This window comes from Chionomys nivalis, chromosome X (genome assembly GCF_950005125.1).
Source record: "Chionomys nivalis chromosome X, mChiNiv1.1, whole genome shotgun sequence".
NCBI lineage: Eukaryota > Metazoa > Chordata > Mammalia > Rodentia > Cricetidae > Chionomys > Chionomys nivalis.
In genome coordinates, this window is record NC_080112.1 from 75,756,093 (window position 1) to 75,773,138 (window position 17,046).

The following is a 17,046-nucleotide window of genomic DNA, read 5'->3' on the forward strand; positions in this document are numbered from 1 at the left end:
TTAATATACTTTCTGTGTTATTATTTCACATCTGAGTGTCTGGGAACAAATGAGCATCCTCCACCTACAAAATGGTGCCCAACATGTGGTACAAATCCACAACAAGAAAGCATCCAAATTAACAGAAATAATAAATGAAAAGGGGACACAACAACAAATACTCAGGAAATTTAGAGAATCATTAGGTCATACTATAAAAGCATGTACTCCACAAAATTGGAAAATTAAAAAGAAATTGACAATTTTCTGGATAAGTACCACATACCAAAATTAAATGAAGGCCAGGTGGACAATTTAAAAAGACTTATAACCTACAAGAAAATAGAAGCTGTCATCAAAAGCCTGCCAATGAAAAAAAGCCTAGGGCTGGACAGTTTCAGTGCAGAATTCTTCCAGAAGTTCAAAGAAGAGCTAATACCTATACTTCTTAAAGTGTTCCACGTAATAGAAACAGAAGGAACCTTGCCAAACTCTTTATGAGGCTACAGTTACCCTGATACCAATACTGCACAAAGACTCAACCAAGAAAGAAAATATCAGATCAATCTCACTCATGAACATTGATATAAAAATACTCAATAAAATACTGGTCAGGGGTTTAAGAGCATTGGCTGTTCTTCTAGAGGTCCTGAGTTCAATTCCCAGCAACCACTTGTTGGTTCACAGGCATCTGTAATGGGATCTGTGCCTTCTTCTGACCTTCAGTTGTACATGCAAATAGAGCACCATATAAATAAATTTAATAAATACTTAATAAAATACTGAAAAAGCATATGTAAGAACGCATCAAAAAATCATCCACCATGATCAAGTTGGCTTTATCCCAGAGTAGCAGGGATGGTTCAACATATGAAAATCTATCAGTGTAATCATTCATATAAATATACTGAAAGAAAAAATCCACATGATCATCTCATTAGATGCTGAAAAAGCATTTGACAAAATCCGCCACCCCTTTATGATAAAGGTCTTGGAGAGATCACGGATACAAGGAACATATCTAAACATAATGAAAGCAATATACAGCAAGCCAACAGCCAATATCAAATTAAATGGAGAGAAATTCAAAGTGATCCCACTAAAATCAGGAACAAGACAAGGCCACCACTCTCTCCATATATATTCATCATAGTTCTTGAAGTTCTGGTAGAACAATAGGACAACAAACTCAAAGTGATCCCACTAAAATCAGGAAGAAGACAAGGCCACCATTGTCTCCATATCTATTCAAATAGTTCTTGAAGCTCTGGCTAGAACAATAAGACAACAAAAGGAGATCAAGGGACTACCAATTGGAATGGAAGAAGTCAAACTTTCATTATTTGCAGATGATATGATAGTATACATACGTGACCCCAAAAATTCTACTAGGGAATTTCTACAGCTGATAAATCTCTTCAGTAATGTTACAGAATACAAGATCAACTAAAAAATCAGTAGCCGTGCCATATGCAAATGATAAAGAAGTTGTGAAAGAAACTAGAGAATCATCATCTTTCACAAAAGCCACAAATAACATAAAATATCTTGTGGTAACCCTAACCAAAGAAGGGAAAGTCATGTTTGAAAAAAACATTAAATCTTTGGAGAAAGAAATTAAAGAAGATACCAGAAAATGGAAAGGTCACTCATGCTCTTGGAAAGACAGGATCAACATAATAAAAATGGCAATCCTACCAATAGCAATCTATATATTCAATGCAATCCGCATCAAAATCCCAACACAATTCTTCACAGACCTTGAAAGAACAATACTTAAGTTCATATGAAAAACCAAAAAACCCAGGATACTCAAAACAATCCTTTACAATAAAGGAATTTCTGGAGGCATTACCATCCCGACATGAAACTCTATTACAGAGTGAGAGTAATGAAAACAGCTTGGTATTGGCATAAAAAGCAGAGAGGTTGATCAATGGAATCGAATCAAAGATGCAGATATTAATCTACTCATCTATGAACTACTGATTTTTGACAAAGAAGCTAAAAATATACAATGGAAAAAAGAAAGTATCTTCAAAAAATGGTGCTGGCATAACTGGATGTCAGTCAACATGTAGAAGAATGCAAATAGATCCATATCTATTCCCATGCACAAAACTCAAGTCCAAACGGATTAAATAACTCCATATAAATGCAACCACATTGAACCTAATAGAAGAGAAAGTGGGAAGTAGCCTTCAATGCAAGGACACAGGAGACCACTTCCTAAGTATAACCTCAGTAACCCAGACACTTAGAGCAACAGTACATAAATGGAATATCGTGAAACTGAAAACCTTTTGTTAAGCAAAGAAAACAGTCAATAAGACAAAAAGGCAGACTACTGAATGGGAAATCCACATCAGACAGAGGACTGACATCCAAAATATATAAAGAACTCAAGAAATTAGATAACAAAATTCTGAATAATGCAATTAAAAAATGGGGTACAAAACTAAACAGAGAATTCTCAACAGAAGAATCTCAAATTGCCAAAAGACACTTAAGGAAAGGTCAGCATCCTTAACCATCAGGGAGATTCAAATCAAAACAACTCTGAGATACCATCTTATACCATTCAGAATGGCTAAGATCAAAAACACCAATGATAACTTATGCTGTAGAGGATGTGGAGTAAGGGGAACACTCCTCCATTGGTGGTGAAAATGCAAACTTGTACAACCACTTTGGAAATCAGTATAGAGGTTTCTCAGAAAATTTGGAATCAACCTACCTCAAGACCCAGCAAAATCACTCCCGGGCTAAAAGATGCTCAATCATAGTACAAGTACTTATTCAACTATTTTCATAGCAGAATTATTTAGAATAGCCAGAACCTGGCAACAAACTATATGCCCCTCAACCGAAGAATGGATAAAAAATGTGGCACATTTACATATTAGAGCACTACTCAGTGGTTAAGAAAAAATGGCATCTTGAATTTTGAATACAAATGGATGGAAATAAAAAACACTATACTGAATGAGGTAACCCTGACCCAAAATATGAATATGTATGTACTCAATCATAAGTGAATACTAGCTGTAAAGCAAAGGATATTGATTTTATAGTTCATGATCCTAGAGCAGCTAAGTAACAAGGTGAACCCTAAGAAAAACATACATAGATCCACCTGGAAAGGGGAAGCAGACAAGATCGCCTGAGAAAATTGGGAGTGTGGTGGTTGTGGGAGTAGGGTGGATGGAAGGGGAAGACTAGTGGAGAAGGGGAGGGGGAGGAGAACTTGAGGAAATGGGATAGTTGAGATGGACGAAGGACAGAGATGAGAGCAAGAAAAAAGTTATTTTGATTGAGGGAGCCATTATGGGGCTAGCAAGAAACCTGGCACTAGAGAAATTCCCAGGAATTCACAAGGATGATACCAGTTAAGACCCTAAGCAATAGAAGAGAGGATGCTTGAGCTGGCCTTTCCCTGTAGTCAGACTGATGAATATCTTAAATATTACCATAGACCTTCATCCAGAAACTAATGTAAACAGAGTTGGAGACTTGCATCTGAGCACTGGACTGAGCTCCCAAAGTCCAGTTGAAGAGTGGGAGGAGTCAAACTATGAGCAAATAGGTCAAGGCTATGATGGATATACCTACTGAAACAGTTTATCTGAGGTAATGGGAGCTCACCAACTCCAGCCAGACAGGGAAGGAAACAGCTTAGGTCCAAAATAGTTGCTCTGAATGTGGGTGACAGTTGTATGACTGGGGCAGACTGTAGGGCCACTGGAAGTGGCACCAGGATTTATCCCTACTGCTTGTACTGGCTTTTTGAGATCTCATTCTCTTTAGATGGATACCTTGTTCAGTCTAGATATAGGAGAGAAGGCCTTGGATTTTACTCAAAGCAATGTGCCTTACCCTCTATGAGGAGTGGATGGTGGGTGGGGTAGAGGTTTTAGGTGAATGTAAGGGGAGGAATCCAGGGAGTGGAAACTGGGATTGGTATGTAAAACGTAAAAATATTGCTGTTTTTCTTTTTAAAATTAATTAATTAACTCATTACAAAATTGTACATAGGCTTGGGAAAGAGAGAACAAAGAGTATAGACAGTTATAAAAAGAATTAATATAAAAGAGTTCAGACAGATATAAATTAAAGGAGTAAAGAGAGTAAATATTTAAAAACAATAGAGTAAAGAAGGTCACATAAAGATGGAAAATACACAAAGAGTCTGGATTATGTATGCTATTGTGTTTTCTTTGAGTTTTTTGACTGTGAATGAGCTAAGCACAGAGAGACATTTCATTGTTTGGGTGGCTAAGCTAAACCAACATATATATTTAATAGATATCTTGACTCCAAATTTGGGTTGAAGAATAAGTTCCTTTGGAAAAGAGGTCCTGCATTTGTTTCCACAGAGGTTAATTGAGAACCTGTATATTCCTTCTAGACTAATGTGGATTGATGGAATAGGGCCCTCTGAAAGGTATCCATGAACCCCCCTCCCCAAAATACTTTGCTCAGCAAAAACAGGAAGCAGTTTGGTGAGAACTATGCTTAAATTCTGAAATATTGTTTATAAACTTTTGTTTTCATTTAAAGGGAGATATAAAGATGAATACTTTACATTGATATGGGCTCTGGATTGACACAAATTTAAGGTCAATTTGGTTATGTGAATATTTCTGCTCTTGTTTAAGGTATTGTGTTTGTGTAACTCTTTTAAAATGAAACATATTGTTAAGAAATACAGATTAAGAGATAGTCATTTATAATAACCAAACTTTTAGTCATGTTAGTTAGGTTTTCTAGATGTACAGAGATATATTTCAGATAGATAGGTATTCTTCAAATCTTTCAAAGAATTACAGAATATGGTATTGAAAGTGTTTTAAGACCTGAGACTCTTCTCTACAGTGAGACATGTCTGCTTCTGGAAGCAACCAATTCTTCATAGAGATTGATGGGCATTGAAGAAACTCATTATGGAAATTGCTTTAATGTGACAAGGCTAACCATTTGGGCAAGAAACTGCTCTTGCCTGCTTGATGGTTTTCTATATAAACTGGACATGCAGGATCTGCTGAAAAATGATTGTTGAAATTGACTAAAGAAGGTGAGACAGTCCTTCAGGGTTCCTGCTTCATTAAAGAGTCTGCCAGATATTCTCCAGGATACAGAAGAAAATTACTGACAAACTGCCAATAGAGGCAGAACTGTCTGTGAAATTTCCTGCTTCATAGAAAAGTCAGCCAGATCTGTAGGCTGAAGATGATGTCCCAATTTTACAATGAACTTTGGGTGGCTTTTGGGGCAGCGAGATGTCTCTATCAATTCTAGGGTTTTGTAAGTTGCTTACAATGCACTTCCTGTTAACTTAGGTAACATTATATCCTTCTCTAGTCTTTGATGGAGTTGAAGAATAGATCAAATTATAATTTTCCTTAGTTATGATAAAAGATAAAGTATATATAAATATTGCAATTGTAATTCTTACTTGATAGTTGTTTTGTTGTATGTAATTTTATTATGTTAAAGTTAAAACATTCCTTTTTATTTAGACAGAAAAGGGGAGGTGATGTGGGATTCCTCTCTGTATGCTGTGAATATGTTTTATTATCATTGGTTAATAAAGAATCTGCTTTGTGGCTTTTGCAGTGCAGAATAGAGTAATGTGGGAATTCTAAGCCGAGCTAGAGGAGAAAAGAATGTGGAGTCAGAGAGATGCCATGGAGGTGCCAAAAGAGACAGAGGCCCTAGAACCTTACTGATAAACCATGAGCCCCGAGGTAAAGTATAAAAAATGGAAAATTTGGGTTAATTTAACATATAAGAGTTAGCTAGCAATATGCCTACGTTATTGGCCAAGACATGTTGTAATTAGTATAGTTTCTGTGTCATTATTTTGGGTCTAGGCATCCAGGAACAAACGAGCAACCTCCACATATATTTGGTGTTAGCTGTTGGCTTGCAGTATATTGCCTTTATTATGTTTAGGTATGTTCCTTGTGTCCCTGCTCTCTTCAAGACCTTTATCATGAAGGGATGTTGTACTGAACTAGTGATGTGTGTAAAGTGCATGACATGCCAGAAATAGATTTCCATGCAAGTTAATTTTGCATTTCCCTGTCTCTTACCCAGTATAGAGGATTGTGGGTTGTGATTCTTAAATCTCATAATTTTGCATGATAATTATCAAATTAATGAAACTACATAAATTCCTATTTTTACCTTGAGTATCTGGCCAAACAGAGTTTTAGAAAATAAAATTATCTAATATGATTTTCAAAGTATTGTACACCATCTCTGGCTTATTTACTACCAAAGCTAAACAGTGGGTATAAGATTGTCCCTTTCTCTCTATCTGAATGTCTTTCCTTCCTTGTTTCTGTCTGTTGCATCTTCATTCAGGCTGACTGCTGTTTAGAACATCTGGTTGTGCACATGTTATCTTCTAATGTATTCTCTATAGTCCTGGATCAATCTTCTGAGCCACACCCCTCAATTTATCTTGCTATTTTAACAGACTCCTTTTTATAACTAGCTCCCAGAGCTTAATTAAAGATCCAGGGCTTGAATTTTCACTGCCATGTAAACTATCTCACTTGTTTACCCTATGACAGCATCACATGGAGCTCCTTTCTCCTAAATTGTACCAATTGAAAAATGAGGAGGAATTGGAGGTTCACTTTTTTATCCTCCTAAAGTTCAAATTTGTATACCAGGAAGCCTGTAGATGAAAATGGATGATCTGATATTTAAATAAGATCTTCAATCTAATGAGCTTTTTTGATTTTTTTGAAAACCAACTTTTAGAAAAAAACTAAGCTAAAAACTAACCCTGTCTAATGGAAGAATCAAGGAAAAAAAAAGAATTTAGCCTAGGGATAAGTTGGGGCACAATGATTATATGCTTATACAATATACTTGAAGTGAATAACACAAAGTAATTAAAAAGACTTACTTATACATGCTTTTGTAGATTTCATTTTTACCATCGCTAGACAGTGCCAATTCAAATGTCACAGGAGAATTAATATGATCACATTTTTCAGTACTGTTCAGATTCCATGAAACAGTAGCAGATCTTGTTTGGATATTAGAAATCTAAAATGATAGAAATGCAAGGAATATACTTAAAAATCATAATGTGTAATTTTGAATACAGTCTTTTTCTTCAGTCTTAATTGATATTAGGTATAACTCTAATATTAGGAGCTGAAATACTCAGATTAAATAATTAGCCATTAATTTTCTGTTTAATGGTGCTGCATTGATTATTATTGCATTGCTGAAGGAGATTATGAAAATTTAACACAGTAAATGCTTCAAATAAATCTTCTATTAAAGAAAACATGACAGTGATTGTGCAGGATCAAGAAAGAAAAGGTAAAAAGAACACAAAATCTTCAGTTTAGTTACTTACCACAGGCTTTTCAAGGTTGGAGCAGCAGGGCTGTGCTCTGTATTCTGTATTATTTTCTAAAATTAAGAAAAATCCCACCTCAAACAATAATAATAATAATAATAATAATAATAATAATAATAATAATAATAATATATTGGCAAAAACAGGATAAAAAGTTAGGTCTTTTATCACCTTTCAAATACATCAGCACAATGAAAATTACAAAGACCTAATGACAACTTACACTAAACACTAAAACAAGAATTTGATCAAAAATATGTGTTAAACTCAGCAGGATATTACAACATACCTCAATTTAAGTAAAATCAGACAGACTAAGTAGGATTGAAATTTGCATTGTTTCATTAGAAGACAACCAGAAAAGCATTCAAGGATATGCAAATTTTGCAAGAAGATGCCTTTTAAACTAGGTATTTGTGTGTGTATATGTATGTTGATGGGAATTTAATCCAGGGCCTTTCGGATACTATACAATCTCTCCACCTAGATGCTTTCTCACATTTTTCATGATTTTAAGAGGCAGCCTAATTAAGCCCAAAAGACATTATACTAAATGAGATAAGTCAAGTCCAGAAAAATAAATACAGCATGATCTCACTTATATGGAGAATTTTGTAGAGTGAAGGAAACATTAGCAGGAGTGTGGTTGAAGTTAGAGAATGGATAGATGCTGAACAATGGGAAGAAACTTTCATATGAGAGAAATAGATTTCTGAGAGCTATTGCATGGGAGGATGACTCTAGTTATATTGCAATATAAAACACATACATTTCAAATGTTGTAACATAAAATTCCTGATTGGTAAGTGAGATGACAGGGGTTAATTAGTTTTACTTACTAGTTCTACTTTATATTTATAGATTACATGTTTGTGAATCACACTGTACTTTATAAATATGTAGTTATTATTTGTCAGCTAATAATAAATTAAAAATAAATTATAAAACCATGGAGGTACACATATCATCAGGCTCAGAGGAAGCAGAAGCGGATAATAGTATGTTAATATTTAAAATGGGCTGGCAAGGTGACATTAGAGAATAATGGTGCTTTCCACCAAGCTTTATGACCTGGATTTGGTCCAGGGACCTGCATAGTTGAAAGAAGAAAATAAACTCCTATGAGTTACCTCTGATATCCCTCATTCACATACATACACCAGCTAAATAAATAATGATGTCTAATAGAAATTTATTTAAAAATGCATTGAGAGTCCAACATATTTGACTTGAGTATTCATTGCTCATTGACAACAAAACTTCATTTTTGGGTCCTCTAATCCTCCCTTGTTCACATACATACACAGACTAAATAAATAAGTATGTATAGTAGAAATGTATTTAAAAATGCACTGTGAGCCCAAAATAGTTGACTTGAATACTCAATGACAACAGTACCGAATTCCTGGGTTTACCTTTTAGTACTGCATTTGTCGACTGATTCTTCCTTTGTTTTTCATCTGATATCTGCTTATTGTCTTCACCTTCCACGTTATTCTCTCTCTTTCCATGATTATCTTCAGTATAAGCCCTGGTATTATTGGAAATGCTGGCAGCACCAGAAGGTCTGAACACATTATTAATTGACGAGGGGACATGAGCATTTTCAGAGACGAAAATGTTGTGATCAGTCTCAGAAATAAAGCTTGGAGTAGTCTCGGTATTTGATGACTGTTGAGTTCCATCAGAGGTGACTGGATCATGAGCAATTCTGGAAGGACCTGGACCACTATTAATGATGTCAGAGCAAAGAGTAGCGTTTGAGGTAGAAGTGCTAGGGGTATGTTCAGAGGAACTAGTGATTGTGTCAGTAGTGTTAATGTCTGGAAGACTGTCGGCAATGTAGGTTTTTGGAGTATTGTCAATGATGCAAGTACTTAAGACAGTATTCAGAGAGCAAGTGCTTGAAGTATTGTTATCAGTGTTAATGTCTGGAGGAGTATCCTCCACAGTGTAAGGACAAAGAGGACTAGAAGTACCAGACATGTCATTGGTTTTGTTTAGAAGCAAAGGAGTGTCATTAAACATAGAGCTAGTCTTCTGTTCACCAAATCGGCGATCTTTCATTTTCTTCTTTGACATTTTAACATTTCTTTTATGAAATTTGTCATGATGTGCTCTTCCATGATAGGTTTCTGAAAAGATGTGATAATGTTCAGTAATCATAATAACCATATCTTTCAAGTTCTTTCTTCCACTTAAACATCAAAAGAACACTGATAAATCACGCTTTACTTAATTTTTTTTTACTTTGCTTCAATCCAAATATTCAGTTTTTATGTAAATGTTTTATGTATATGTTTTTATGATAAACTGATAGGCATGGAAAGTATGAGCAAATACGGTATTTTTGTAGATAATAACTTCATTTTCAAATCTTCAGGTCTTATGATTGTGGTGACAATTCTCCAGGTCCTTTTGTATTCCCAATAGATAGCATTAATAGTCAAGGATTTTTTTAAATAATTTTCAATCTGAATTTATAGAAAAATATGTACCACAAATCCATGCTATATAGAAGCAAAATAATGTTAATAAAAATAAAGATTCATGAGTATATTACCTAAGACCATAAACTTTAGGCATTATAAAGATTTGGTCTATGGATCATCATTAGCCCTAAGATATATGCGTGATATATAATCATTGAAGGAAATGCTATTATCTTCTACTATTTTCAACTTTAATAACTGTCCAAATCTGTTTGCTTTTAACAAACAGAAAATCCTTCATATTTTTCCACTTTTATAAAATTTTCTGTTTCAAATGACACCTATTCATTATAGTGTACTGATGGATTCCATGAAAACATTTTAATACAACTATATGATGTACTTTGCCCATATTTACCTCCTTACCTTCCCATTTCTTTCCTCTCCCACTCCTGCTCTTCTTTATTTTTGAGATACTCCTTTTTTTCCTTCCTCCTCCTTCCCCTGCTCTGCCTCCTTATGATTTTGAGACAAAAATCAAATTTCCTAGGCAGGCCTCAAATTCCAGCATAGATGACCTTTAAATTCTAATCCTCCTGCTTCTACCTCCAGGATGTTGAGCTTGTACACAAACACCACCATGTCTAGTTTCACGTGGTACTACTGCTTGGGAAATCAGTATGGCAGTTTCTAGAAAATTGGGAATCAACCTGTCTTAGGACCCAACAATATCACTGTTGGTCATATACCCAAAGGATGCTCAATCATACTACATGGACATTTGCTCAACAGTGTTAATAACAACATTATTTGTAATAGCCAGAACCTGAAAATAACCTAGATGCCCCTCAACCGAAACATGGATAAAGAAAATGTGATACATTTACACAATGGAGTACTACTCAGTGGCAAAAAAATAGCATTTTGGAATTTTCATGCAAAAGAATGGAACTAGAAAAACCATCCTGAGTGAGTTAACCCAGACCCAGAGAGATGAGCAAGGTATGTACTCACTCATAAGTGGATTCTTGCTGTAAAGCAAATGATAACAAGCTTATAGTCCATGACCCCAGAAAACTAAATAACAAGGAGAACCTATGTGAAACATATAAATTTCCCCTGGTAAGGGGAAATAGACAAAGTATCCTGGAAAAATTGGGAGCCTGGGGGTGGGGTAGAGGGGAGGGAAAAAGGGAAGGAGGAGGATAGAATGTGAGGAGAACTTGAGGGAATGGGACAGTCAAGATGGGAGGAGGACAGAGATGGAGAGCAAGGAAAGAGATATCTTGATTGAGGGAGCCATTATGGGGCTAGCAAGAAATCTGGCCCTAGAGAAATTCCCAGGAATCCACAAGTATGACCCCAGATAAGACCCTGAGCAATAATGGAGGGGGTGCCTGAACTAGCCTTGTCCTGTGGTCAGACTGATAACTATCTTAAATGTCACCATAGAGCCTTCATCCAGCAAATGATGGAAGCAGAGGCTGAGAGACATAGTGGAGCAGTGGGCTGAGCTCCCCAAGTCCAGTTGAAGAGTAGGAGCAGTAAGAATATGAGCAAAGAAGTCAAGACCATGATTGGGACATCCACTGAAACAGTTCACCTGAACTAATGGGAGCTCATCAACTTTGGCCAGAGATAAAGTAACCAGCACAGGACGAAAGTAGGTCCTCTGAATGTGGGTGACAGTTTTATGGCTGGAGCAGGCTTTGGGGCCACTGGTAGAGGGGCCAGGATTTGTTCCTACTGCTTGTACTGACTTTTTGGAACTCATTCTTTTTGGAGAGCTTCCTTACTCAGACTAGATATAGTAGGGAGGGCCTCAGACCTTCCTCAAAGCAATGTGCCTTACCCTCTCTGAGGAGTGGATGAGGGGTGGGGTGGGGGTAGGAGGAAGGAATGGGAGGAGGGGAGGAAGTGAGAAGTAGGATTGGTATATATAATGGAAAGCAGTTATTTAAAATAAAATTAAAAACGAAAGAAAAGAGAAGAGTGCATACTGGGGTGGAGAGATGGCATAAAGGTTAAGAGCACTGGTGATCTGGGTTCAGTTCCCAGCCCCCATACAGTAGCTAACAAGTGCCTGTTAGTGCCAGTCCCAGGACATATGATGCCCTCTACTGGGTTTGGCAGTATATACACGCAGTGCACAGGGTTCAGGTGGACTCTTTGTACACTTAAAAAGAATCAAAATCTCAAAAGAAGGAAAGCACATATTACCATGATGCTCCTGGTATATAAATGTTGCTGGTGATGGTCGCAGAGGTGGTGGTGGTAGTGCTGGAGGTGGTGGCATCTGCTGCGGAGCAGCTTCTTGGAAGTAAGGTATTGGGAATTCCCCGTGAACTGGGGGATACATAAGCTGAGAGGCTCCTTGGAAATAAGGCATTGGGAATTCCCCATGAACGGGGGGATACATAAGCTGAGAGGCCTGAGGGAATGTCAGCGGTGGCGGTGCTATGAAGGGTGAGAGCTGCTGAGCAGGAGCAGTCAGGGGCATGTGGTAGTCAAGTGTCTGAGGCACAATTTCTTCCTCCACCTAAAACACAAGACAGAATCATATTAAAATCCACAGAAATCATTACGTTTCTGATTTATACCATATCTTGTTAATTTGGCAAGCTATAACATCAAGGATCAATAATTTAGAAGGCAAGATCATTCTTTTTTTCCGCATGTATCTTGCTTTCTTTTGAGACAGGAGCTCATTATGAAGTTTCTGGAACTCACTGCATAGACCAGGCTGACTTTAAACTCACAGAGATTCACCTGCCTCTGCTTCCTGAGTACTGAGATTAAAGGTGTACACCACCATTCTTGGCTGCAGGTAACTTTCTGTTTAAAGGAAGTAATTTCTGGCACACTTCAAAGCCTTAAAGTGTACCATATAATTTAAAAGTACCTATTCTAATCCTCACTTTCTCAATGCTTTACAACTGGAAACTATTGTGAATTTATTAAGAACACTTCGAAAATTTGCTTTTTTTTCTTCTTATTCTATCACAGTAGTATTATTCCTATTCTGTACTTTCCTTTTTTATTTAACAATATACCTTTGAAGACTTTTTGTATTGGTTTATAATTATCCCCTCCGTCCCTTTCGAGACAGTCTTTCATTATGTAGCTCTGGTTGTCCTGGACGTCACTATGTAGACGAGGCTGGTTTTGAACTCACAGAGATCTGCCTGCCTCTGCCTCCCAAGTGCTGTGATCAAAGGTCTACACACCAGAACCATTTCTATTTTCCCATTTTTTGCTTAAAGTGCTTCATTATCCTCATAGGTTGTAGTCACTCATTTATAAGCATGTGTTCATTTTCAAACCTCTTTGTGAATATAAACAGCACTATAAGGAATATTATGTACATGATTCATATATCATTCCAAAGTTGTAAAAATAAATCTGTCTGATAAATTAAAGAATTTACTTATTGAAGTATTCAAAGTAAAATGCTGAATGCAAGCACAGGTGCTCTCATATTTTGATTAGGCAATTTATTATTATTATCATTACAAATTTTCACCTCCTCCCCTCTGATTAGGCAATTTCTTACAAGTAATTTTGTTTAGAATTAAAATACACTATATTGACTCCTTTGGCATGTTTTGCATCTACACCACCATGCAATATACACAAATAAGCCATGAAGCAAAGGCTTTGAGAAAGTATAACAAGACATCTTCTCAAGTGTATATTTTCAAGACCATTGGATATTTTCTTATTCTTATTCTTTTCTTATTCTATTTTCTTTTCTTATTCTTATGGAGTGTTATCCATCTTCTCATTTTAGGTGCACAAATAATTGTATGAGGAATTTCTTAAAAGTTTTTCTTAGGCCTTTAAGAATGAAACACTACTGAGTTGAAAATACCATGTCATTTTAAGGACCAAAGATTGTACGTTTTCAGACGCCATTACTGTGAGAATTATAATGGTACTTAAGGTTAATTAGCAAACTCTACAAAGCAAGGGAAGATTATTAAATATTCCTTGATGTAAATTCAGTAAACAATGAGGTATCGCTTATGAGGCAATCTAAGGGAGGCTTGGTTAAAGCCAATCACTTGAAATAATTACAGTTAAAGATTTATTTAAAAGCAAAATTGAAAGAAATGACAACAATAAAGTAAATAAATAAATATTTCTGAAAATCTGTTTTCGCACACTGGCATAGCAAAAATATTAGATGATAATATAGTGCTAGACACCAAATAAAAACCACATTAGCATACCTGAGATGTGTAACCTGGAGGAAGGTATACTGGTGGCAAATTACTGTTTGGAGCTATCAGGGGTATGTCTTCTGGTCCTAGAAAATTATTAATGAAGTTTAAACAAAGTCCATTACAAAACCCAGTTAACTTTGCATAGTGAAAATCAGCACTGAGCTTCAACAATAGCCACTTTGAAAGGATATTGTCGCATATTCACAAAACCCATTGCCAAAGTATTGAAGAATCACTGGAAATTAATTTTAACCAATGGAATATCATTAAAGAACATCATGAGGACTTGTAAATTACGTCTTCTAAAAAATGTTGGCAAGCTCACTGTGAATGAAAATGAGCTATCAGCTTTCTGCTAGTGTTCTCTCACTTAGCATGGTTATATTGCCTAAAGTTTTTCTCTGCATCATAAAATAATTTCTTGCAGTGATATTGCCTAATAAAATGAAAGGAATTTTTATTTTAGGGCTTCCTTCCAATAATATTAAAGTGAATATACAGACATATATGTGTATAACACGTGTCAATGAGAAAGCGGCCTGTAAGAGAGCTAGGAGGGTATATAGGATAGTTTGGAGGGAGGGAAGGATAGGGGGAATGACGTAGTTATAGTATGATCTCAAAAGAAAGGAAATAATTACAAAAGTGAACTAGGGGCCTTGAGGGATGGCTCAGTGGGTAAGGACACTCACTTATTTTCCAGAGGATCTAGGTTTCATTCCCAGCTCCCACGTGATGACTCACAGCCTTTGGTTAACTCCAGTTCCAGGGCATCTAATGCTCACTACTGATGCCCACGAGCACTGCACGCACGTGGTGCACAGACATCCATGCAGGTAAAACACTCATACACATAACATAAAAATAAAGAAATCTCAAAAACTAAAAAGGTGAACAGTTTTTAGGAAATGACCTAGTATAAAGAAGAGCTTAGAACTATACATGTGATGCTGCACTTTTATACCACAATTTTTAATATCTCAACCACACATTTGCATTGCAGCTGAAAATTTTATTACAGATACTTATGTGTCTTCTTTCTTTGGGCTATCTGTGTTTTCTTTATTGTTTGAGAAAAGGTTTCGCTGTGTCACAGCCCTTGCTGTCCTGTAATTCTTTTGTAGACTAGGCAGGCCTGCAACTCAAGAGATATCTGCCTGTTTCTGCTTCCCAAGTGCTGGGATTAAAGGCATGCACCACCACCTGGCTATTTACAATTTTTACCATTAGTATTTAGTTGTAAGAATACATGTGGTTTTAAGACCCTTGAATGGTAATTTGTGTGGGTTCATGATGAACATTACATACCAACCATTTAAAATCCTTCCTTAGATGATATTTTCAGAAACTCTGGAGACACAAGTTCAGAGACAAAAAGCCCGACAAGATAAAAATAGAAATTCCCCCCACTTTCAAAATCAGACTGACCAATCAGAACGTCACATCAGTGACTTGAGCTGTCTTAGATAAACATTTAGTCTCCAACTTCTTTTAACCATGATTTAGTTTTATTTTGTGTATATGGGTGTTTAACTTCATGTATGTATGCAGGCCATGTGTTGGCCTGGTACCTGAGCAGAACAGATCCACTGGATCCATGGGATGCCTGGATCCACTGGAATCTGAGTTACAATGGTTGTGGGCCGCTTTGTGGGCCACTGGGAAATAAACCTGGGCCCTCTGCAAGAGCAAACAGACCTCTTTGAGTATAACTTCTGAGGAACCTCAGCCCAAATGTCAGTCTCATGAATGAAAGTTGGTGCTACAAAGTATATTACTTAACAAAATAGATGCTTACTAGTCTATTCAGAAGTGATCCCACACAAATTACATGAAATAAGAATAACTTTCCTTTTAAAAAACTATTATTCTCTTTCAAGTGGTGATTCTTTCAGAATTTTCTTGCTGCATTTCTATCTTTGCAGCATATTTTCTTTGATCATATATATGTATATATATATACACACACACACTATATATATATACCAAACTCCTTCTCTCCAGCTCTCCTCACCCTTCCAAAATATCTCCCGTTTCCTTTTCTATCTGCCCACACAGCTGTGAATTTACCTCTTCAGAGTGAGGATCATTTTGTATCTCAGGAAGCAGCTGAGAGTGGTAGCTGTTCCTGGTCTCTATCTTGGAGAGTGTTTGTTTTTTTTTCCCCGTGCTACTTCCCTCCTTTCTTTCAACTTTGGCCTCAGACTGAAAAGATGGTTGCCAACTTTGTAGGTTATTGGGTCCTGGTCAGGGGGTTACTCCCTGCTGGATACTCAAAACCCTCTGTAATATTTAGCCCCTCTCCGACCCTCTCTGGCCTCTGGGTAGTATAGCTCTCCCTCCCTCTCCTTTTCTCCCTTCCTCTCCTCCCCTCTCCTCTCCTCCCCTCCCCTCCCCTCCCCTCCCCTCCCCTCCCCTCTCCTCTCCTCTCCTCTCCTCTCCTCTCTCCTTTTCTCCCCCCCTTCTCTCCATCACTTCCTTTTATATTCTCTTCTTTAACGTCTTTAGCATCTGTGGCACTGTGGAACCATCTTGCTCTCTACTTGCATTGTTGAGTGACCCTTTCTGTTTGATTCTCTCTCAAGGTGACTAGGAGAAGAACTGGGGTACTGCCCAGATTGAGAGGTCAAGGAATTGTTACTGGGATGCCTGTAATTTATTTTTATGACCTCTCCAGACAATGTCCTATAGGTAATAGGCACACAATGGTCCAGTGTCTTCAGAACATCCTGGGCTCTCATCACCACCTCAGGTTTCCAAATTTTCTCCAAATACCTTCAACATCCCCTTTAAGGTATTGTTTGTCTAACCTCTCTTAATTGGGACATTAAGAGTGAAATATAACCCAGGAAATGGCCTGGCACCAATGTAAATTGAACAACATCTTTCCGTGGTGAATGGCCATCTGACTTGATAAACTCTCAGGGACCTTGATCACTTTAGGACGAGAACCAGAAAGAGGCAGGAAGCTCTCAATGTACAATCTTTCTGCCTCCTCAATGTCTTTTCCTGTGTCAGTCAT

General features: G+C 36.9%; 1 protein-coding gene across 1 annotated transcript in view; it reads right to left on the bottom strand.

The window, feature by feature from the left end:
- LOC130868491 (fibronectin type III domain containing protein 3C1-like) overlaps window positions 1–17,046 on the bottom strand; it is a 35,372-nt gene extending 18,326 nt beyond the window's left edge. Inside the window, exons 1-7 of the mRNA XM_057760690.1 lie at window positions 16,935–17,046; window positions 14,031–14,107; window positions 12,181–12,337; window positions 12,019–12,123; window positions 8,782–9,501; window positions 7,364–7,419; window positions 6,902–7,044 (exon numbers count right to left, since the gene is read on the bottom strand). Of these exons, the coding sequence (XP_057616673.1) occupies window positions 6,902–7,044; window positions 7,364–7,419; window positions 8,782–9,501; window positions 12,019–12,123; window positions 12,181–12,337; window positions 14,031–14,107; window positions 16,935–17,046 (1,370 nt within the window). The remainder of the gene's footprint in view (window positions 1–6,901; window positions 7,045–7,363; window positions 7,420–8,781; window positions 9,502–12,018; window positions 12,124–12,180; window positions 12,338–14,030; window positions 14,108–16,934) is intronic.